A 23974-nucleotide genomic window follows, 5' to 3' on the forward strand; every position below is an offset into this window, starting at 1 on the left:
CCTAACCACTACCTCCACCCATCACCATCCCGTACCACTACCTCCACCCATCAACACACCTTGCCACTACCTTCACACGTCACCACCCCTAACCACTACCTCCACCCATCACCATCCCTAACAACTACCTCCACCCATAACCACCCTTAACCACTACCTCCACCCATCACCACCCCTAACCACTATCTCCACCCATCACAACCCCTAACCACTACCTCCACCCATCACCACCCCTAACCACTACCTCCTCCCATCACCACCCTTAACCACTACCTCCACCCATCACCACCCCTTACCACTACCTCCACCAATCACCACCCATAACCACTACCTCCACCCATCACCATCCCTAACCACTACCGCCACCCATCATTACCCCTAACCACTACCTCTACCCATCACCATCCCGTCTCACTACCTCCACCCATCGCCATCCCTAACCATTACCTCCACCCATCACCACCCCTAACCACTACCTCCACCCATCACCACCCCTAACAACTACCTCCAACAAGCACCACCCCTAACCACTACCTCCACCCATCACCACCCCTAACCACTACCTCTACCCATCACCACCCCTTACCACTACCTCCACCCATCACCACCCATAACCACTACCTCCACCCATCACCACCCCTAACCACTACCTCCACCCATCACCACCCATAACCACTACCTCCACCCATCACCATCCCTAACCACTACCTCCACCGATCACCACCCCTTACCACTACCTCTACCCATCACCACCCATGACCACTACCTCCACCCATCACCATCCCGTACCACTACCTCCACCCATCACCACCCCTAACCACTACCTCCATCCATCACCACCCCTTACCACTACCTCCACCCATCACCACCCATAACCACTACCTCCACCCATCACCATCCCTAACCACTACCTTCTCCCATCACCACCCCTAACAACTACCTCCTCCCATCACCTCCCCTAACCACTACCTTCACCCATCACCACCCCTAACCACTACCTCTCCCATCACCATCCCTTACCACTACCACCACCCATCACCACCCCTAACCACTACCTCCACCCATCACCACCCCTTACCACTACCTCCTCCCATCACCACCCATCACCATCCCTAACCACTACCTCCACCCATCACCACCCCTAACCACTACCTCCACCCATCACCACCCCTAACCACTACCTCCACCCATCACCACCCCTAACCACTACCTCCCCCATCACCATCCCTTACCATTATCTCCACTCATCACTACCGCCATCATCACCACTATCACCGCCGTCGTCACCACCAAGCAACCACAACCATTGTCATTACTACTATCATCAATACCACCAACTACACCCATCACCTCTACAACCACCACAATTAGTGCCTCCATTACCACTCCATTACTAAAACCACCACATCAGCCACAACCACCACCATCATCAACCACGACGACCACCACCACCACTGCAAACAACACCCTGCACCCCCCACCCACACCCCCCACCCCCACCCCCCACCAACCACCCTTGACACATGGCACGCCACACTACGTCATCGTCAGCCCCACCCAGCAGAGCCATATATGTACGTGTAGGCTGCTACACCCACTTGCAAGACTACACCAGTAGCCAGCTACCCTGCTTGCTGACATGACTACACCAGTAGCCAGCTACCCTCCTTGCTGACATGACTACACCAGTAGCCAGCTACCCTGCTTGCTGACATGACTACACCAGTAGCCAGCTACCCTGCTTGCTGACATGACTACACCAGTAGCCAGCTACCCCGCTTGCTGAGATGACTACACCAGCAGCCAGGTACCCTACTTGCTGACATGATTACACCAGTAGTCAGTTACCCTGCTTGCTGGCATGACTACACCAGTAGCTACCCTTCTTGCTGACATGACTATACTAGTAGCCAGCTCCCCTTCTTGCTGACATGAATACACCAGCAGCTAGCTACCCTGCTTGCTGACATGATCACATCAGTAGCCAGCTACCCTGCTTGCTGACATGACTACACCAGTAGCCAGCTACCCTCATTGCTGACATGACTACACCAGTAGCCAGCTACTCCGCTTGGTGACATGACTACACCAGTAGCCAGCTACTCTGCTTGCTGACATGACTACATCAGTAGCCAGTTACCCTGCTTGTTCAACACGAGACCAACTACCCTGCTTGTTCAACACGAGACCAACTACCCTACTTGTTCAACACGAGACCAACTACCCTGCTTGTTCAACACGAGACCAACTACCCTGCATGTTCAATATGAGACTAACTACCCTGCTTGTTCAACACGAGACCAACTATCCTGCTTGTTCAACACGAGACCAACTACCCTGCTTGTTCAACACGAGACCAACTACCCTGCTTGTTCAACACGAGACCAACTACCCTGCTTACTCAACACGAGTCCAATTACCCTGCTTGTTCAACACGAGACCAACTACCCTGCTTGTTCAACACGAGACCAACTACCCTGCTTGTTCAACACGAGACCAACTACCCTACTTGTTCAACACGAGACCAACTACCCTGCTTGCTCAACACGAGACCAACTACCCTGCTTGTTCAATACGAGACCAACTACCCTGCTTGTTCAACACGAGACCAGCTACCCTGCTTGTTCAACACGAGACCAGCTAACCTGCTTGTTCAACACGAGACCAACTACCCTGCTTGTTCAGCACGAGACCAACTACCCTGCTTACTCAACACGAGTCCAATTACCCTGCTTGTTCAACACGAGACCAACTACCCTGCTTGTTCAACACGAGACCAACTACCCTGCTTGTTCAACACGAGACCAACTACCCTGCTTGCTCAACACGAGGCCAACTACTTTGCTTGTTCAATACGAGACCAACTACCCTGCTTGTTCAACACGAGACCAGCTACCCTGCTTGTTCAACACGAGACCAACTACCCTGCTTGTTCAACACGAGACCAACTACCCTGCTTGTTCAACACGAGACCAACTACCCTGCTTGTTCAACACGAGACCAACTACCCTGCTTGTTCAACACGAGACCAACTACCCTGCTTGTTCAACACGAGACCAACTACTCTGCTTGTTCAATACGAGACCAACTACCCTGCTTGTTCAACACGAGACCAGCTACCCTGCTTGTTCAACACGAGACCAACTACCCTGCTTGTTCAACACGAGACCAGCTACCCTGCTTGTTCAACACGAGACCAAGTACCCTGATTGTTCAACACGAGACCAACTACCCTGCTTGTTCAACACGAGACCAACTACCCTGCTTGTTCAACACGAGACCAGCTAACCTGCTTGTTCAACACGAGACCAACTACCCTGCTTGTTCAACACGAGACCAGCTACCCTGCTTGTTCATCAGCGTATACAACAATATTCTCGAAATGATGCTAAATGATCTGTAACGTGAAATATATTTCAGCCTGACTCCTCCAGGTTTTAACTGCCCATTTGACGTTTTCGCAGAACGAGTGAGAGTGAAGCTCTGTGATATATTTTTTTTTTTCGTGATGGTAAGTGCAGGCACAAAATTCGCCTGCTGGGACGGCTGGCTCCTTGGTTGCTTCTCGCCTTGTTTTCTGCTGAGAAGTCCTTTTGCGACAGTCCGTTCTTGTGACTATTTATTAGCCAGGGGTTAATGAGGCCTTACGCCACCCCACTGGTTATGCATTCTCCAGTGCACTATGGAGCCTTCCAAAGCCTTGACGGCAAACAACTCAACTTTTGAGGCTGGTTGATCAGGCTCTGATCCACCAGGAGGCCTGGTCACAGACCGGGCCGCGGGGGCGTGGACCCCCGGAACTCTCTCCAGCTCTCCAGGTAATACCTAGTTCTTTGTTGAGTATTTTGTACGTTTGTGGGGACATTGCTCCTCTACAGGTAATTATCACTGCTCCAAGGAGAACTTCTTGAGGGTCAATGGGCTGTGCGTCGATGATGGTAAGCGGCGACTCGGCACTGTCTTGTGACGAAGCTTCTGGGTCGCCCAACTACTAATCTGGCCAGTATCACAGTACTCGGCCTTCCGTCGATACTGATCCGCCATCACTACGAGTTTCTTGTTATCACAAATGCTAGAATACGAAATTTTTTGTTGTTAGGATAGCCTTCATGTCATACATTACCATAGTTTTAGTCTATTAAAATATAATTTACTATTAAAATTTGTAGATGTAGTTGTTCGTGTGCAAGAAGAAAAAAATTACGGGAAAATTTGTATACTGTTTATTGAACTATCATCAGATTGTTATAACAAAATATTCTGATCCTGTTAATTCTATGTGGGTCATGAGCAAGGCGTGGTGGAGGCTTGATCCTCCGTGTGCTTATGGTTGCAGTGTACAATTATGGGGTGTCAGGCTGCGTGTTGCATCAGTATTATCAGATGTAAAGGAGATAAAGACCGTCAGAGGAAGTGCCACAAGAGGAACCTACACTGAGGGGAGGTGTGTCGCATTTTATCTTATAATCATTCTTCTCTTGCCTAACCCTTGGGCACGACCTACTTCCACATTGAACAAATGTTACACCACCTACGACTGCTGCACCTCTCCTGCCTACGGTATATAAGCTGCTTCTCAGCACATACGCTGTATTCTATTCAAGATTGATGGACTGACCACATCGACTCAAGGTTGAGGGACTGATTACCTCATTCTCCTCCTGTTCTTCAAGTTTCTCCTATGTATGGACTGATGAAGCCACTGTGTGGCGAAACGTTTCTTCATAAAGATACCCAAGAGTTCCACATGTGTCTAATTTATCAACATGTCGGTTCTCTGAACTATTCATATACAATCTTATAATCATAACCATAACTTTTAAAGGGATCATCCTCAGACGGATGACCAAAATCATCAGCTTCCTCTTTTGCTAGACTCTTTACTGCCTCTGCGAGATGTGCTAGTGACTTCGTTACGTCTACGGCCGTCCTTTCACAAGGTAACTTTTGTGAGACTAGGACATAAGGATAATCTCTAGAGAAAGGAACTTCTGAGTGAGAGAAAACGAGATGGGAATGTGAAATCTGACCGAAGTAATGCATTTGCTGTATATACTCGAGTAAAGTTCGACTTCAGGCACTAATTTTTTACCCAAAAAAATGTCCCTTGTTCAAAGAGTGAGCTGAGGGCGACAGGAATTTCGGGCAAAAAGATTTGCAAGTTGATGTCTTGAAGGAGAAGTAGCCAGAGACAGAAAGTAACTAGAGGAAAACCAAATAGAGTGATAAAGATGGAAATGGAAACTATTTATTACAGAGATTTAAAAGGACACAGGAAAGTGACTTTGAATAAAGACTTCGAAAAATAAAATGAAGAAAGAAAAAACCTTCCGGCGTTTTGAGATGAAGAAAAAGAAACTTCTGGAAATAAATCATATATATACTTAAAGTATATATGTATAAAGTATATATGTGTAAAGTATATATGTGTAAAGTAATATAATGAAGGAGTGTAATAAATATGAAACGGAATGTAAATATGTAGTTAGAATGTAGGGTTAAAAGTGACTAAATAATGAAAAAAAGACTGAAGGTTATAAAAGACTGAAGGATGTGAAAGACTGAAGGATGTGAAAGACTGAATGATGTGAAAGACTGAAGGATGTGAAAGACTGAAGGATGTGAAAGACTGAAGGATGTGAAAGACTGAAGGATGTGAAAGACTGAAGGATGTGAAAGACTGAAGGATGTGAAAGACTGAAGGATGTGAAAGACTGAAGGATGTGAAAGACTGAAGGATGTGAAAGACTGAATGATGTGAAAGACTGAAGGATGTGAAAGACTGAAGGATGTGAAAGACTGAAGGTTATAAAAGACTGAAGGATATGAAAGACTGAAGGTTATGAAAGACTGAAGGATATGAAAGACTGAAGGTTATGAAAGACTGAAGGATATGAAAGACTGAAGGTTATGAAAGACTGGAGGTTATGAAAGACTGAAGGATGTGAAAGACTGAAGGATATGAAAGACTGAAGGTTATGAAAGACTGAAGGATATGAAAGACTGAAGGTTATGAAAGACTGGAGGTTATGAAAGACTGAAGGATGTGAAAGACTGAAGGATATGAAAGACTGAAGGATATGAAAGACTGAAGGTTATAAAAGACTGAAGGATATGAAAGACTGAAGGATATGAAAGACTGAAGGATATGAAAGACTGAAGGATATGAAAGACTGAAGGTTATAAAAGACTGAAGGATATGAAAGACTGAAGGATATGAAAGACTGAAGGATATGAAAGACTGAAGGATATGAAAGACTGAAGGTTATGAAAGACTGAAGGTTATAAAAGACTGAAGGATATGAAAGACTGAAGGTTATAAAAGACTGAAGGATATGAAAGACTGAAGGATATGAAAGACTGAAGGTTATAAAAGACTGAAGGATATGAAAGACTGAAGGATATGAAAGACTGAAGGATATGAAAGACTGAAGGATATGAAAGACTGAAGGTTATAAAAGACTGAAGGATATGAAAGACTGAAGGATATGAAAGACTGAAGGTTATAAAAGACTGAAGGATATGAAAGACTGAAATTTATAAAAGACTGAAGGTTATGAAAGACTGAAGGATATGAAAGACTGAAGGTTATAAAAGACTGAAGGATATGAAAGACTGAAGGATATGAAAGACTGAAGGATATGAAAGACTGAAGGTTATAAAAGACTGAAGGTTATGAAAGACTGAAGGATATGAAAGACTGAAGGTTATAAAAGACTGAAGGATATGAAAGACTGAAGGATATGAAAGACTGAAGGATATGAAAGACTGAAGGTTATAAAAGACTGAAGGATATGAAAGACTGAAGGATATGAAAGACTGAAGGTTATAAAAGACTGAAGGTTATGAAAGACTGAAGGATATGAAAGACTGAAGGTTATAAAAGACTGAAGGTTATGAAAGACTGAAGGATATGAAAGACTGAAGGTTATAAAAGACTGAAGGATATAAAAGACTGAAGGTTATAAAAGACTGAAGGATATGAAAGACTGAAGGATATGAAAGACTGAAGGTTATAAAAGACTGAAGGTTATGAAAGACTGAAGAATATGAAAGACTGAAGGTTATAAAAGACTGAAGGATATGAAAGACTGAAGGATATGAAAGACTGAAGGATATGAAAGACTGAAGGTTATAAAAGACTGAAGGATATGAAAGACTGAAGGTTATAAAAGACTGAAGGATATGAAAGACTGAAGGATATGAAAGACTGAAGGTTATAAAAGACTGAAGGATATGAAAGACTGAAATTTATAAAAGACTGAAGGTTATAAAAGACTGAAGGATATGAAAGACTGAAGGATATGAAAGACTGAAGGATATGAAAGACTGAAGGATATGAAAGACTGAAGGATATGAAAGACTGAAGGATATGAAAGACTGAAGGTTATAAAAGACTGAAGGATATGAAAGACTGAAGGATATGAAAGACTGAAGGATATGAAAGACTGAAGGTTATAAAAGACTGAAGGATATGAAAGACTGAAGGATATGAAAGACTGAAGGATATGAAAGACTGAAGGTTATAAAAGACTGAAGGATATGAAAGACTGAAGGATATGAAAGACTGAAGGATATGAAAGACTGAAGGATATGAAAGACTGAAGGATATGAAAGACTGAAGGATATGAAAGACTGAAGGTTATAAAAGACTGAAGGATATGAAAGACTGAAGGATATGAAAGACTGAAGGATATGAAAGACTGAAGGATATGAAAGACTGAAGGTTATAAAAGACTGAAGGATATGAAAGACTGAAGGATATGAAAGACTGAAGGATATGAAAGACTGAAGGATATGAAAGACTGAAGGTTATAAAAGACTGAAGGATATGAAAGACTGAAGGTTATAAAAGACTGAAGGATATGAAAGACTGAAGTATATGAAAGACTGAAGGATATGAAAGACTGAAGGTTATGAAAGACTGAAGGTTATGAAAGACTGAAGGTTATAAAAGACTGAAGGTTATGAAAGACTGAAGGTTATGAAAGACTAAAGGATATGAAAGACTGAAGGTTATAAAAGACTGAAGGTTATGAAAGACTGAAGGTTATGAAAGACTGAAGGTTATGAAAGACTGAAGGTTATAAAAGACTGAAGGTTATGAAAGACTGAAGGTTATGAAAGACTGAAGGTTATAAAAGACTGAAGGATATGAAAGACTGAATGTTATGAAAGACTGAAGGATATAAAAGACTGAAGGTTATAAAAGACTGAAGGTTATGAAAGACTGAAGGTTATAAAAGACTGAAGGTTATGAAAGACTGAAGGTTATGAAAGACTGAAGGTTATAAAAGACTGAAGGATATGAAAGACTGAATGTTATGAAAGACTGAAGGATATAAAAGACTGAAGGTTATAAAAGACTGAAGGTTATGAAAGACTGAAGGTTATAAAAGACTGAAGGTTATGAAAGACTGAAGGTTATAAAAGACTGAAGGTTATGAAAGACTGAAGGTTATAAAAGACTGAAGGTTATGAAAGACTGAAGGTTATAAAAGACTGAAGGTTATGAAAGACTGAAGGTTATGAAAGACTGAAGGTTATAAAAGACTGAAGGTTATAAAAGACTGAAGGTTATGAAAGACTGAAGGTTATAAAAGACTGAAGGTTATGAAAGACTGAAGGTTATAAAAGACTGAAGGTTATAAAAGACTGAAGGTTATGAAAGACTGAAGGTTATAAAAGACTGAAGGTTATGAAAGACTGAAGGTTATAAAAGACTGAAGGTTATGAAAGACTGAAGGTTATGAAAGACTGAAGGTTATAAAAGACTGAAGGTTATAAAAGACTGAAGGTTATGAAAGACTGAAGGTTATAAAAGACTGAAGGTTATGAAAGACTGAAGGTTATAAAAGACTGAAGGTTATGAAAGACTGAAGGTTATAAAAGACTGAAGGTTATAAAAGACTGAAGGATATGAAAGACTGAAGGTTATAAAAGACTGAAGGATATGAAAGACTGAAGGTTATAAAAGACTGAAGGATATGAAAGACTGAAGGATATGAAAGACTGAAGGTTATAAAAGACTGAAGGATATGAAAGACTGAAGGTTATAAAAGACTGAAGGTTATAAAAGACTGAAGGTTATGAAAGACTGAAGGTTATGAAAGACTGAAGGTTATAAAAGACTGAAGGTTATAAAAGACTGAAGGTTATGAAAGACTGAAGGTTATGAAAGACTGAAGGTTATAAAAGACTGAAGGTTATAAAAGACTGAAGGTTATAAAAGACTGAAGGATATGAAAGACTGAAGGTTATAAAAGACTGAAGGTTATAAAAGACTGAAGGATATGAAAGACTGAAGGTTATAAAAGACTGAAGGATATGAAAGACTGAAGGTTATAAAAGACTGAAGGTTATAAAAGACTGAAGGATATGAAAGACTGAAGGATATGAAAGACTGAAGGTTATAAAAGACTGAAGGATATGAAAGAATGAAGGTTATAAAAGACTGAAGGTTATAAAAGACTGAAGGATATGAAAGACTGAAGGTTATAAAAGACTGAAGGATATGAAAGACTGAAGGTTATAAAAGACTGAAGGATATGAAAGACTGAAGGTTATAAAAGACTGAAGGTTATGAAAGACTGAAGGTTATAAAAGACTGAAGGATATGAAAGACTGAAGGTTATGAAAGACTGAAGGATATGAAAGACTGAAGGTTATAAAAGACTGAAGGATATGAAAGACTGAAGGTTATAAAAGACTGAAGGATATGAAAGACTGAAGGTTATAAAAGACTGAAGGATATGAAAGACTGAAGGTTATGAAAGACTGAAGGATATGAAAGACTGAAGGATATGAAAGACTGAAGGTTATAAAAGACTGAAGGTTATAAAAGACTGAAGGATATGAAAGACTGAAGGATATGAAAGACTGAAGGTTATAAAAGACTGAAGGTTATAAAAGACTGAAGGATATGAAAGAATGAAGGATATGAAAGACTGAAGGTTATAAAAGACTGAAGGTTATAAAAGACTGAAGGATATGAAAGACTGAAGGTTATAAAAGACTGAAGGATATGAAAGACTGAAGGTTATAAAAGACTGAAGGTTATAAAAGACTGAAGGATATGAAAGACTGAAGGTTATAAAAGACTGAAGGTTATGAAAGACTGAAGGTTATAAAAGACTGAAGGATATGAAAGACTGAAGGTTATGAAAGACTGAAGGATATGAAAGACTGAAGGATATGAAAGACTGAAGGATATGAAAGACTGAAGGATATGAAAGACTGAAGGTTATGAAAGACTGAAGGTTATAAAAGACTGAAGGATATGAAAGACTGAAGGTTATAAAAGACTGAAGGTTATAAAAGACTGAAGGATATGAAAGACTGAAGGTTATAAAAGACTGAAGGTTATAAAAGACTGAAGGATATGAAAGACTGAAGGATATGAAAGACTGAAGGATATGAAAGACTGAAGGTTATAAAAGACTGAAGGTTATAAAAGACTGAAGGATATGAAAGACTGAAGGTTATGAAAGACTGAAGGATATGAAAGACTGAAGGATATGAAAGACTGAAGGATATGAAAGACTGAAGGTTATAAAAGACTGAAGGTTATAAAAGACTGAAGGATATGAAAGACTGAAGGTTATAAAAGACTGAAGGTTATAAAAGACTGAAGGATATGAAAGACTGAAGGATATGAAAGACTGAAGGATATGAAAGACTGAAGGTTATAAAAGACTGAAGGTTATAAAAGACTGAAGGATATGAAAGACTGAAGGTTATAAAAGACTGAAGGTTATAAAAGACTGAAGGATATGAAAGACTGAAGGTTATGAAAGACTGAAGGATATGAAAGACTGAAGGTTATAAAAGACTGAAGGATATGAAAGACTGAAGGTTATAAAAGACTGAAGGTTATAAAAGACTGAAGGATATGAAAGACTGAAGGATATGAAAGACTGAAGGATATGAAAGACTGAAGGTTATGAAAGACTGAAGGTTATAAAAGACTGAAGGATATGAAAGACTGAAGGTTATAAAAGACTGAAGGATATGAAAGACTGAAGGTTATAAAAGACTGAAGGATATGAAAGACTGAAGGTTATAAAAGACTGAAGGTTATAAAAGACTGAAGGATATGAAAGACTGAAGGATATGAAAGACTGAAGGATATGAAAGACTGAAGGTTATGAAAGACTGAAGGTTATAAAAGACTGAAGGATATGAAAGACTGAAGGTTATAAAAGACTGAAGGTTATAAAAGACTGAAGGATATGAAAGACTGAAGGTTATAAAAGACTGAAGGATATGAAAGACTGAAGGTTATAAAAGACTGAAGGATATGAAAGACTGAAGGTTATAAAAGACTGAAGGTTATAAAAGACTGAAGGATATGAAAGACTGAAGGTTATAAAAGACTGAAGGTTATAAAAGACTGAAGGATATGAAAGACTGAAGGTTATGAAAGACTGAAGGATATGAAAGACTGAAGGATATGAAAGACTGAAGGATATGAAAGACTGAAGGATATGAAAGACTGAAGGTTATGAAAGACTGAAGGTTATAAAAGACTGAAGGATATGAAAGACTGAAGGTTATAAAAGACTGAAGGATATAAAAGACTGAAGGTTATAAAAGACTGAAGGTTATAAAAGACTGAAGGATATGAAAGACTGAAGGTTATGAAAGACTGAAGGATATGAAAGACTGAAGGATATGAAAGACTGAAGGATATGAAAGACTGAAGGATATGAAAGACTGAAGGTTATGAAAGACTGAAGGTTATAAAAGACTGAAGGATATGAAAGACTGAAGGTTATAAAAGACTGAAGGATATGAAAGACTGAAGGTTATAAAAGACTGAAGGTTATGAAAGACTGAAGGTTATAAAAGACTGAAGGATATGAAAGACTGAAGGTTATGAAAGACTGAAGGATATGAAAGATTGAAGGATATGAAAGACTGAAGGATATGAAAGACTGAAGGATATGAAAGACTGAAGGTTATGAAAGACTGAAGGTTATAAAAGACTGAAGGATATGAAAGACTGAAGAATATAAAAGACTGAAGGATGAAAAAGACTGAAGGACATAAAAGACTGAAGGATGTAACAGACGGAAGGATGTAAAAGACTGAAGGATGTGAAAGACTGAAGGATATGAAAGACTGAAGGATATGAAAGACTGAAGAATATAAAAGACTGAAGGATGAAAAAGACTGAAGGACATAAAAGACTGAAGGATGTAACAGACGGAAGGATGTAAAAGACTGAAGGATGTGAAAGACTGAAGGATATGAAAGACTGAAGGATATGAAAGACTGAAGGATGTAAAAGACTGAAGGACATAAAAGACTGAAGGATGTAAAAGGCTGAAGGATATGAAAGACTGAAGAATATAAAAGACTGAAGGATGTAAAAGACTGAAGGATGTAAAAGACTGAAGGATATAACAGACGTAAGGATGTAAAAGACTGAAGGTTATAAAAGACTGAAGGTTATAAAAGACTGAAGGATATAAAAGACTGAAGGCTATAAAAGACTGAAGGTTATAAAAGACTGAAGGTTATAAAAGACTGAAGGATATAAAAGACTGAAGGCTATAAAAGACTGAAGGTTATAAAAGACTGAAGGTTATAAAAGACTGAAGGTTATAAAAGACTGAAGGATATAAAAGACTGAAGGCTATAAAAGACTGAAGGTTATAAAAGACTGAAGGTGTAAAAGACTGAAGGTTATAAAAGACTGAAGGTTATAAAAGACTGAAGGTTATAAAAGACTGAAGGTTATAAAAGACTGAAGGTTATAAAAGACTGAAGGTTATAAAAGACTGAAGGTTATAAAAGACTGAACGTTTTAGAAGACTGAAGGTTATAAAAGACTTAAGGTTATAAAAGACTGAACGTTATAGAAGACTGAAGGTCATAAAAGACTGAAGGATATAAAAGACTGAAGGATATAAAAGACTGAAGGATATAAAAGACTGAAGGATATAAAAGACTGAAGGATATAAAAGACTGAAGGTTATAAAAGACTGAAGGTTATAAAAGACTGAACGTTATAGAAGACTGAAGGTCATAAAAGACTGAAGGATACAAAAGACTGAAACAGACGTAAGAAAATGGATGTAAGACAACACTAGAGTGTCAGTTCCTTCATAATATAATCTACAGTGTTAGTATAGAAGTAATAATATAATCTACAGTGTTAGTATAGAAGTAATAATATAATCTACAGTGTTATTATAGAAGTAATAATATAATCTACAGTGTTAGTATAGAAGTAATAATATAATCTACAGTGTTAGTATAGAAGTAATAATATAATCTACAGTGTTAGTATAGAAGTAATAATATAATCTACAGTGTTATTATAGAAGTAATAATATAATCTACAGTGTTAGTATAGAAGTAATAATATAATCTACAGTGTTAGTATAGAAGTAATAATATAATCTATGGTGTTAGTATAGAAGTAACAATATAATCTATGGTGTTAGTATAGAAGTAACAATATAATCTATGGTGTTAGTATAGAAGTAACAATATAATCTATGGTGTTAGTATAGAAGTAACAATATAATCTATGGTGTTAGTATAGAAGTAACAATATAATCTATGGTGTTAGTATAGAAGTAACAATATAATCTATGGTGTTAGTATAGAAGTAACAATATAATCTATGGTGTTAGTATAGAAGTAACAATATAATCTATGGTGTTAGTATAGAAGTAACAATATAATCTATGGTGTTAGTATAGAAGTAACAATATAATCTATGGTGTTAGTATAGAAGTAACAATATAATCTATGGTGTTAGTATAGAAGTAACAATATAATCTATGGTGTTAGTATAGAAGTAACAATATAATCTATGGTGTTAGTATAGAAGTAACAATATAATCTATGGTGTTAGTATAGAAGTAACAATATAATCTATGGTGTTAGTATAGAAGTAACAATATAATCTATGGTGTTAGTATAGAAGTAACAATATAATCTATGGTGTTAGTATAGAAGTAACAATATAATCTATGGTGTTAGTATAGAAGTAACAATATAATCTATGGTGTTAGTATAGAAGTAACAATATAATCTATGGTGTTAGTATAGAAGTAACAATATAATCTATGGTGTTAGTATAGAAGTAACAATATAATCTATGGTGTTAGTATAGAAGTAACAATATAATCTATGGTGTTAGTATAGAAGTAATAAGAAAGGTCTTAATTATATTATTTTCATTGTAAACAAAATGGAAATTTTAATTTGCTGAGAAAATGTAACTTAATTTTTTTTAAATCATGTGTTTACATTTACACAAATAATTAGATTTATTTCTTTATTTAATAAAACAGTTTTTTTTAATTTACAAATTATTACCCGATAAATTTCTATGCTGATTTTATTATATATCTTAGATTAAGATGTCACTCGTACTGGATATATACACATATATACATATATTTTCTCAGCGTGTATATGCAGCTTTAATTAATCTAACAAGATGGTCTTTATAGTATGTCATCGAGGGCATTTATTAACGAAGTTATTGGCCTCACAGAAATAACACTTAAAGGTGTGTATCACTGTGTATATTCATACATATTTATACATTAACTATGTATTTATTATTTATTTATTACATACATTCATATATACCCCAGACATACACATACATGAGAGGTGTATTTCTCTGGTTTATGTCTTAATATATATACACTGCAAGAGGTCAATTTCTCTCGCTGTATTCACCGATATTGCATCTGTGTTTATGCATCTGGAAGTGTGTATGTATTTCTCAGTTCATATACATAAAGAAATTTGTATCTCATGTATATACACCGAGAGATGTGATCTCTCAGTCTATACACACCGATATATATCTCTTTCAGACTGTATACATCAAGAGGTTTCTGTGTATATACATCGCATGAGGTGCAGAATATATACCGGTCTATGTTGGTACTGGGACACACATGTTGCAACAAGTTAGCACAGAGTGAAAAAATATTATTATAATAATAATTATTATTATTGCTCATATTATTGCTTTAATTATTTCTATTATTATTATCATACTTAAAGGAAACGCTCAAGCAGCTGGCCATACAGCGACTGAATAATGAGACAATCAGATGTGATCCAAGGAAAGGAACACTAATCCCATCTCCTAGGCTCGAGTGCCCTGTCAGCAGCATCTGGGCGTGAAGACGCTCCAGTACGTGAAGACGCTCCAGTACGTGAAGACGCTCCAGTACGTGAAGACGCTCCAGTACGTGAAGACGCTCCAGTACGGCGAGTGGTGACCCGGGTGTCGCAGGGAGCTGGGCACAGTTAAGATAATGCCCCTGCCTCTGGTATGTGGTGACCCAGATATGTCAGGGAGGTGGGCAGGGTAAAAAAAAGGGGTGCTCCTGCTTGTCATAAGTTAGGTAGTGACCCAGATATGGCGGAGAGCAGGGCAGAGGAGCGGAAATAGACGCAGGTGCCGCTAGAGACGTCTGTATCTCATCCAGAACTGACACATGGTGGACTGCAGAGTTTTTCATTACATTGTTGGCTATGCATTTATGTATAATAATTCAGAGAAAAATATAAGTAAATGACGTAATAAATATTAAAAGTGTGGATAATAGGAATATATCCTCAGATATAATGTAGTCCTAGCATGAGTGAAACGGAAGATTACCGGAGTTAATGAGCCTAATGGTTATAAATATAGGTATATTTTCTAAAGGGGTGGACCGGTAAGCCAGTGAAAGGCCTCGGTCAGTTGACCAAAAGCTTCAGCTGTGGGTCATCATATGACTAAGACCCGTGTCAGGAAACACTTGTCCTGTTTCTCGACAAACCTAACCTAAGATTGCTGGTTATTCCTTTATCTCAGAATATAAGTTATTCTTTATATATCAACAGACAAGATCTAAGTATAATGAGACTATCTTTACTACTTTCTATTTTGAGTAAAGATAATGAAACAGACTATCTTTCTACCCTTTACTTCCTCTGACACAGTCGCCATGAAACGGGAAAAACCAGTCGCCTTAAACATATATTATGAAAGCTGACAGTGGGAAGAAATTAGCAACTACCACTGCTGAAATAGTACCACTGGAGTAACTACTAATGCTCCCTCACTTCCAACCACAGCACTAAGCCTACTACTAATTTTACTAATAAAGACTGTGGTCCAGATAACTGGATATCCTGTGTTCCAGGATTTTCCCCTGGATACCGCTGGCTACCAGCAGAAGGTCCTGCTCAGGCAAACACTCTGTTGCTATCACAAAACTATGACTAGCAAAATTCTATACTTGAGAAGTGGTCGTGCAGTCGATTCTTAGACGACAGGCCCCTCAAGGGAGGTTTCTTGACGCTGGTGAGGGGCTTTTGATCTAGGGAATTGGATCTGTGCTCCAGTTCCCTGAATTGAGCCTGAAGGCCTTCCATACCCCCCCTCACACACATGCGCTGTATAATCCTATGGGTTTAGCGCTCCCCCATGATTATACTAATAATTAGACAGAAATATTTGGCGCTAACAGTATCAAGGATGAGTCTATTCACGTACTCCATAAGTCACTGAAAAATACTCCCATTCTTGTTCCAATAAACTCCACGGAGCTCCTGCATAACGGGACATACGAAAAAAAGATGGCTAGGCTAGAGTAAACCTGCTAGGTAGTAAGACTGACTTGGTCTCGTAAACATGACTCACGAAATCGTAATGACACGATTGCAAACAAACCATACCACGGGTGGGGGTTAGAACCCGCGATCAGAGAGTTACAAAACTCCAGACCGTCTCTGATCGCAGGTTATAACCCCACCCGTGGTACGGTTGTGGTCTCGAAGCCATAGAGAGAGAGAGAGAGAGAGAGAGAGAACAGGCGGGGGTAGGCGTGTACACACTAGGACAGAAGTCTTTACTCCCAGATTTAACTAGGCTATGCACTCTCAAATTTATCGGCATCTTTTCCATATTAATATTATTACTACTACAACATTCATGGGGAAGCGCTAAACCCGTCGGGGTCATACAGTGCCTGAGGGCATGGAGGGCATTCAGATTCGATTCAACGAATTAGAGCACACTTCCAATTCCTTAGATCAAGAGCCTCTCACCGGCATCAAAGAACCTTCCTTACGGGACCATCCGTTAAATAATTGGAACTCCCGAGGTAGACAGTATATACAACATGAATCTGGCATTGTTTAAGGTGTTTGAAGCTTAACAGTTCTTTAATAAAACTTAGCATTCTTTTAGCTTTCCTGTTCACAACAAAATATTCTTTAGTATATTTTAGGTTTATACTTAGATTTATATTTAACTCCAACTCTGCTAGGATGAAATATACATGTACAGAGTGTTGTTCGTCAGATCTTGGGGGTCAAATTCAGTGGTAATAGTTAATGCTTTGACTCAGAAGAATCAATATTAGGTGTATTGGGTGGAACTTGAGGTATCCTCATCACTTGTTGTGTCTGTTAGGTAGTTTTCAAAACAGTTATCTTCACATCTTATATTTTTAAGTTCCGACTCGATTACTTCGTACATGTCCACGTCGTAATTTATTCCCCCACTTCTCTGACGACTGCGGCAATCTGTCCGGGTCTCTAAATCGAGTCATAGATGCAGCTCCTTTCCCTTATATCGCGTCACTCCCGAACTCTATAATTTTGGACATATTGTAAGCTCAAATTCTAGATCATTTATGCATATTTAGAATTAATTTGGGCCAAAGATAATCTTTGAAAGACACAACTCGTCACTTTTCTCCACGCAAACACTTTAGTATGTAAAACTACTCGCTTTTTCCAGTCGGTAAGCTAGTTACTAGTCCACTAGTCCAGCCCTAAACACTTACAGATAAAATAGAATTTTAGTTTACTAAGTAACTAGTTATATAATACTTTGTAGAAAACCTAAACTCCGAGGGAGACATCTGTGGACACTTTATTGTTCATATGTCATAAATATAAGTGAAAAAATAATTAATTTTTTAGGCAATATATGTTATTTATCAAATAAGTTAGGTGTTAGATAAGAGCTTATCGTCTTCAAGAATTGTCCATAGTTAAAGTTACCATCAGTTTTGACACAACTGATGACAAACAGATGGAGTGGCAGGTGTAGGACACATGAACAATCATTTTTCAGAATAATGTAGTAAAATTAGTTTTTGTTTCCAGTCACTCGGCAACTTTGTCTTCGTTTGGTCGGCTAAATTTGACTGTTTTTGGATATGAGATCTGTTATCGATATTATTTTTTTATTTAACTTGTTTTTTTTCATTCGTCCATGTACAATTGTTTAGGTTCAGCTTTTATATTTATTTTAATGTATTTATATTAACTTCGCTGATATTTAGGCCCCTCAGTTCCTGCAGAAGAAAATATTGTGTCCAAGGTATGTTGGCTTCATTTTTAGATGCGACGATGTTGCTGAGACGTCAGGAAGACCGCAGCGCAGCCTTGTTGTTACCTGTCACTGTAGCCTCAACGTCTTATCTGGTTGGCATTTTTTTCTTAATCTTTACATATAAACTTCAAGGTTACTTTAATGTGGTAGGTAATTATTCCTTCTGAGGAGAGGAGTGCTGGAGTGAAGAGAGAGGCGTGAAGAGCACAGCAGAAGTAATGAACATATATCTACGTTGAGTATAGATGGAAGTAGTGTGAAGTGGGAGTGGGAAGAGGGAACAGAAGTAGTTGAGGATAGTAGATAAGGAAATGGAAGATGAAGAGGAGCTGCAGAGGTGAGACATGAGTGGTGATGATGTGAAGAGGAAGGGCAGTAGAAAGATGAAGAGAACACACAGAAATAGCTCACTGGGTACCTGATGCAGGGTCTGACTCCTCACATCGTGCCTCACCCATGACTCGTCCTCTCTCTCTCTCTTCTGTCTGTCTGTCTGTCTGTCTGTCTGTCTGTCTGTCTGTCTCTCTGTCTGTCTGTCTGTCGCTGTCTCTGTCTCTCTGTCTCTCTATCTCTCTCTGTCTGTCTGTCTCTCTCTCTGTCTCTGTCTGTCTGTCTGTCTGTCTCTCTCTCTCTCTCTCTCTCTCTCTCTCTCTCTCTCTCTCTCTCTCTCTCTCTCTCTCTCTCTCTCTCTCTCTGTCTGTCTCTCTCTCTCGCTCTTTCTCCCCTACAACCTCCAAAAATATTCTCGCCTCACCCCTGCACCTCCATGTCCACCTCGGTCTCGCACCTTCACTCTCCTTTCCCTCACACTTACCAAAACATCTATTATTACTCCTTTAAAGCCTCATATACTGGGCCCTACACCACTCTTTTCCCAAGGTGCGAAAATATAACCCATGAAGAGCGAGTTCACTGCGCAACACCACTCATCTCATGAACGAACACACCTCCATAAAACCAGCCCATCACAACCCGAATACTTGACACAATCTTTGGCTGTATAAATTATCAGGACTTACTGCCTTCACATGTAATTATCCCATTACAGAAACTCCTGCATATTTTTTTGCAAAATACTGCGACGAACCTTAGTTACAGCGTGGTTATATCATTAATAAATACTACTGGTATAATTCAATATCCGTAATGAAGCCGAATAAAAGCTGTAATGTCGATGATTTTTTCATCATTATCGACAGACACTTTAAAGTGTATTTCTTCTCACAGAGTTGTCACACCATCCCGACAAATATAAGAATATGAACAAGTGTATCCAACATCGTCTTTATTTTCATATCTTCATCTTTATTACCACAAACATAAGTAATGCTGTGAAAATTTACTATTTCCTAGTAATCCTTTTCCTCCTCCCACTTTCCCTCTCCCTTCCCCTTTCACTTTTCCCTTTTTCCCCTCAGCTCACTGAAGTCGTCCGTTTAATTTTAAACATACATTTTGATGACAGGTCTTTAATGTCTATATTTTCTCGTGCGTCTGTGCCAGCCAGTTTATCATCACCTTCATTCCCTTCTGTGCTAATATGAGATGGTATCAACAGACAACTAGTATTTTGTCTTCTATAATATTTTTAGTTATAGATCTAAAGTTCAGACAGAGTAAAGTTTGTATTTATGAACACAGCCGAGTTGATGGTCTTCAGTGTCCAATATGAAAGAAATTAATTCGATCTGGGTAAAGAGCTGGACTAAGATTTTGCAGGTCCCTTGGCTACAAGGCCGTAACAAACCGAATATCACAACAGTCAACAGTTCATCCTATACTTGATGTAATAACATAATTATAAACTTACAGCAGTAACTATGAATACTTTTCACTTAATCTCTGGAGGTCCTCCAGCTGGAGGAGGCTCCTGGGCAGCAGCCCTTAAATCCCTTAAAGCCCTTAATCCCACCCTGTTTGGGTAGAAGATAAGCAATATAAGTTTTTCGAGATCTATCACAATTTTCGGTTTTAGCTACAGTAATTGTTGATCCATCAACACCAGGAGCTAGAGCTCTTCTAGCACCTTCACTCTTGATAATGGCTAGGTACTTCCTTCTCATTACAATCAGCAATCACGTAGTTTTCTCAGATTAAGCTTAATCACCTTTAGTATTATCTCGCTGTCTCCCGACGAGGGACCTCCTTCCCTTGCATTCTTGATAATTTAGTGTCTTATTAGTAAAAAAAATCATAATCGATATTGACCTTTATTAAATTAAGTTTCAATCACCATTAGAAATGTTACCACATTTAGTAACAAAAAGAATATTATATTAACTCTCGTACTCTAGCAAAGATGGACACTGAATACACTGAGAGGTGCATTTCTCTCAGCGTATATATGGTCAAACTTTACTCCCTATTTTAGGGATGAAAGTATTGTTGTCTGGTGGTGAGAAGGTTACGTGCAGACTTATAATGACCCTAGAATAGTCGACAGCCTATAAACTCCAATAACCAAAGACGAACGGTAAGTTTAACTCAGTTCTCAGCATTATCTCACAGCATGATTCAGCATCTGACAAAGATTCTACAGTCTTGTATTGCCAGGAATGCATGAGAGAGTTAGAGAGAGAGAGAGAGAGAGAGAGAGAGAGAGAGAGAGAGAGAGAGTGAAGAGAGAGAGAGAGAGAGAGAGAGAGAGAGAGAGAGAGAGAGAGAGAGAGAGAGAGAGAGAGAGAGAGAGAGAGAGAGAGAGAGAGAGAGAGAGAGAGAGAGAGAGAGAGAGAGAGAGAGAGAGAGAGAGAGAGAGAGAGAGAGAGAGAGGAAAAAACTTATACAAAGAAACTTACTAACTCTGGTTCAAATGAAGACGAAGAAGCACTAAGAAGAAAGAAAAGGAAGACGGAGAATGAAAAACAAGAAGCGAAGGAAATATAAAGAAATATTTCAGATAGACATTAATCGAGAATACTGTTCACGACACCTGTATACTGCACAGTACACAGGTACACTGCACGCTACACAGGTACACTGCACGCTACACAAGTACACTACAGAAGTATTTGTGTACATAATACAATTAAAGTGAACGTTTCACAAATATACTGTACATGTGAGTGTACATGGAACCATTAAGTCTGCAGTGTCCTTCAAGTTTGGTAGACTTCTCTATCCTTACCATTTTGTCGTCTAAACACATACTTATTAAAAAATTAGATGTCTTCTAATATTGGCTGTTACTCTTCACCTAGCAGCTAAATAGGACACCTAAGTGTAAGTGGATTATTGTGGGTTGCATAATAGATGGCGATCACTTGGGACTAAGCAACACTAGGGGGGTTTTGTAGGGTCATCCTACATTAAAAATAAATCTTAGCTACTGACGTTTCTTGAAAAAAAAATTTACGATTTTTATTTTATGTATCGATCTCAATTTCTCGACCTGACTATATTGTTTGACTGCTGATGTTGTATTCCACGAGACTGCCTGCTGGAAGTTGTACCTACGCTCCTGAGGAATATCACTGTCTTTGGATACGAGAAAAATTGAGAGTTAGGTGATGATGATCGTACAAAAATCGTTTTTCTTTGGAGTTTTGTGGGTTTCCTTGTAAGTTCGTTTGTATATGTATGTATTTGTGTATCTGCCTTAGTATATGCCTCTGCCATATGTAGGAGACACACTTGTCTCTCGGTTCAGTAGTGTGTGTGTTGAACTCACCCGCTTGGACATGGATCCATCGATGCCATACTGCCTCTCAATGTCGAGGAGATGACCGCCCTGCGGCAGGTGGACCGTGGTGCAGATGGAACGAGTCCCAGAGTAGTCGTCTTTCTTCTCCCTCTGGCGCAGGCCGATGGGGGTGTACTTGTAACCGTAGGCGGATGGCCAAGTCATGGCGACAGCAGTGAGTATAACGACGATGGCAGTGACGGAGAAGAGGTGCACGCACGCTGGCTTTCGGGGCAACACTAGGAAGGAATGCCCGGTGCTACACCTCGTTGGCACGCCGCCCCCTGCGCTTCCCCGTCCACCCGCCCGAAGTGGGCCGCCCACCACCCGACCCAAATTGATTCGTGCATCTCTAATTTCTTCGGCAACAGTGTCCAAGGCGCTCCACGAAATGTCATGAACAATACAGAGCGAAGTAAGGAGATAGAGGGGCAGCAGTCACAGCAGGAGTATTTTGGGCGGCATGTTCCCTTACACCCCCTGAAAGGCTCTCTCTCCATATGCTCTAGTCATCTTTTTCAGTTTTGCGTCCGGATGAGGCGGGGGAAGGAGGCCGCAGTATTGAGTGATACCATGTGAAAGAAATGTTGAGGATGGTGAAGATGGTGGAGGCAGTGTTGGTGAAAGTGAGGTGAAGGAGGAGGCGCCTAAAGGTGTCTACCAACATCTTCTCTAACACCTATTACAGTCAGCTGGCCCACCGGCTCATATTCACCCACTACACAACAAGCACCGCCAACGCCAACCCTTCCACCACCATCCCCACCCACACTAACTACTGCCCTTCCTCAGCACACCCATACATAACCCACTTCCTCAGCACACCCGTACATAACCCACTTCCTCAGCACACCCGTACATAACCCACTTCCTCAGCACACCCGTACATTACCCACTTTCTCAGTACACCCGTACATTACCCACTTTCTCAGCACACCCGTACATTACCCACTTCCTCAGCACACACGTACATTACCCACTTTCTCAGTACATCCGTACATTACGCACTTCCTCAGCACACACGTACATTACCCACTTTCTCAGTACATCCGTACATTACGCACTTCCTCAGCACACAGGTACATTACCCACTTCCTCAGCACACACGTACATTACCCACTTCCTCAGCACACACGTACATTACCCACTTCCTCAGCACACACGTACATTACCCACTTCCTCAGCACACACGTACATTACCCACTTCCTCAACACACACGTACATTACCCACTTCCTCAACACACACGTACATTACCCACTTCCTCAGCACACACGTACATTACCCACTTCCTCAGCACACACGTACATTACCCACTTCCTCAGCACACACGTACATTACCCACTTCCTCAGCACACACGTACATTACCCACTTCCTCAACACACACGTACATTACCCACTTCCTCAACACACACGTACATTACCCACTTTCTCAGTACATCCGTACATTACGCACTTCCTCAGCACACACCTACATTACCCACTTTCTCAGTACATCCGTACATTACGCACTTCCTCAGCACACACGTACATTACCCACTTCCTCAGCACACACGTACATTACCCACTTCCTCAGCACACACGTACATTACCCACTTCCTCAGCACACACGTACATTACCCACTTCCTCAGCACACACGTACATTACCCACTTCCTCAGCACACGTACATTACCCACTTCCTCAACACACACGTACATTACCCACTTCCTCAACACACACGTACATTACCCACGTCCTCAGCACACACGTACATTACCCACTTCCTCAGCACACACGTATGTTACCCACTTCCTCAGCACATACGTACATTACCCACTTCCTCAGCACACACGTACATTACCCACTTCCTCAGCACACACGTACATTACCCACTTCCTCAGCACACACGTACATTACCCACTTCCTCAGCACACA

At 39.7% G+C, this 23974-nt stretch overlaps 1 protein-coding gene across 4 annotated transcripts in view; it reads right to left on the reverse strand.

The window, feature by feature from the left end:
* The window catches only part of LOC138853618 (uncharacterized), an 83699-nt gene extending 61382 nt beyond the window's left edge, over positions 1 to 22317 (reverse strand). For 3 of the 4 annotated variants that reach the window (XR_011392818.1, XM_070091486.1, XM_070091485.1), the window contains exon 1: positions 22047 to 22316. Coding sequence is in view for 3 of the 4 variants with exons in the window: in XM_070091486.1 (XP_069947587.1) it covers positions 22047 to 22223 (177 nt within the window). In the remaining variant the exon portion in view is untranslated. Of the gene's footprint in view, positions 1 to 22046 lie in introns of all 4 variants that reach the window. The other variant, XM_070091484.1, reaches the window with a different exon arrangement.
* Between the last annotated feature and the right edge of the window lie 1657 nt (positions 22318 to 23974).

Source organism: Cherax quadricarinatus, chromosome 35 (assembly GCF_038502225.1).
Source record: "Cherax quadricarinatus isolate ZL_2023a chromosome 35, ASM3850222v1, whole genome shotgun sequence".
NCBI classification, from domain to species: domain Eukaryota; kingdom Metazoa; phylum Arthropoda; class Malacostraca; order Decapoda; family Parastacidae; genus Cherax; species Cherax quadricarinatus.